The 1,611-nt window shown below is 49.7% G+C and overlaps 1 protein-coding gene across 1 annotated transcript; it reads left to right on the forward strand.

Annotated features, from left to right (window-relative positions):
* The first annotated feature begins 460 nt into the window (after positions 1-460).
* Positions 461-1,306, forward strand: LOC140004685 (uncharacterized). The gene has a single exon (XM_072044824.1). It carries the CDS (start codon positions 461-463, stop codon positions 1,304-1,306), a length of 846 nt encoding a protein of 281 aa, XP_071900925.1.
* The last annotated feature ends 305 nt before the right edge of the window (positions 1,307-1,611 follow it).

A 1,611-nucleotide genomic window follows, 5' to 3' on the forward strand; every position in this document is an offset into this window, starting at 1 on the left:
TCATCCGGCAAGACGGAAGTTACAATCGAAATGACTCGGGTCGTGAAAACCGCGGTAACCAATGTCGGGATGAAAATTGAGGTGGTAGAAACAGCTGTCGACCCCCGGAGGACCCTAGGGATGTCAGGAGACCACCTCGAGATGGGTCCCCCAATCATGGGCCGGGTTATGGCCCCACCGAATAGGGTTCAGGATATAGGTCCAACATCGCTGGAGTCATCAACACCATATCTGGTGGTCCGACAGGAGGTAACAGCCAAAACTCTCGGAAGATGAGTTACCGACAAGCTAATCCGGACCAAACCGAGCCAAGCTCCCGACTATCCGAAGTGATCACCTATGGCCCGAGTGACCCCGTCCCGGCCGCATCTAGCAGTCTGAAACCTTGGTGATCGAAGTACTCACCAACAATTACATCGTCAAAAAGGTGTACGTCGACCCGAAAAGTTTAGTAGACGTCATGTACTATCCAACGTTCGAAAATCTAAAACTGACAAGAGAGCAGCTCATCCCAGTCAGGACACCTCTTGTGGGATTTGGGGAACACGTTGTCCACTTCGAGGAAATGGTCACGTTAATGGTAACAGTCGAGCACCACCCTCGGTGTCGAGCTGTCGCGATCAATTTTGTGGTAGTTAGGGCTGATTCCTCCTACAACCTGCTGATGGGTCGGTCCACCTTGAATGCTTTGCGAGCTGTGTACTTAACGTACCACCTAAGTTTCAAGTTTTTCACTCCCGTGGGGATCGCCGAGATAAGCAGCGATATTTGTGCGCTACGGGAATGTTACCTTGCTACTTTGCAGGCCGCGTCATCATCATCGCCCGAGCCGAAGGCCGAAGGCAAGAGATCTAATATCCTCTCGATAGACTGCATTGACCCTTACCAATCCGTGAAACCTCCAAGGCTGGAGACCGGAGATGAGGTCGAAGACGTTGTCTTAGCCTCTAACAATCCCGATCAAACCGTTCATGTCGACACAAATTTGCCTGAACCGTTCAACGGCGGGTTGATCGAGCTTCTTAGGGAGTATCAGGACGCCTGTGTCTGGATCGCTGAGCAGGTAGTCGGGGTGCCTCACCAGCTAATGCTGCACGAGTTGAATGTTGATCCGAGAGCCCGGCCGATTAGGCGGAAGAGAAGACATTTCGGCTCGAAGTGCGGCAAAGCTGTAACAGAAGAGGTGGACAAACTTATGCCAACGCGGATGATCAAGGAGATCCCCCACCTGACTTTCCAATCCGATAATGGTAAAAAAGGACACCGGTGGTTGGAGAATATGCCTAGACTTCACCAATCTAAATAAAGTTTGCCCGAAAGACTGTTACCCATTGCTGAGAATCGATACCCTAGTTGATTCGGTGATGGGATATGAGGTTCTCTACTTCTTAGATGCCTTCAAAGGCTATTATCATATAGGAATAAGTGAGAAGGACCAAGAAAAAATAACTTCTTCACAGATCAGGGGATTTATTGTTACATGACTATGCACTTTGGGTTGAAAAATGCTGGGACCACCTATCAGCGGCTGATCAACCGAGTCTTTAAAGCTCAGATAAGTCAGAATGTCGAGGCGTATGTCGACGACATCCTCCTTAAGAGCAAAGAGAC

Source organism: Coffea arabica, chromosome 4c (assembly GCF_036785885.1).
Source record: "Coffea arabica cultivar ET-39 chromosome 4c, Coffea Arabica ET-39 HiFi, whole genome shotgun sequence".
Taxonomy (NCBI): Eukaryota; Viridiplantae; Streptophyta; class Magnoliopsida; order Gentianales; family Rubiaceae; genus Coffea; species Coffea arabica.

Coding starts and splice junctions, on each gene's coding strand:
- LOC140004685 (XM_072044824.1), top strand. CDS start 461: ATGTACTATCCAACGTTCGAAAATCTAAAACTGACAAGAGAGCAGCTC.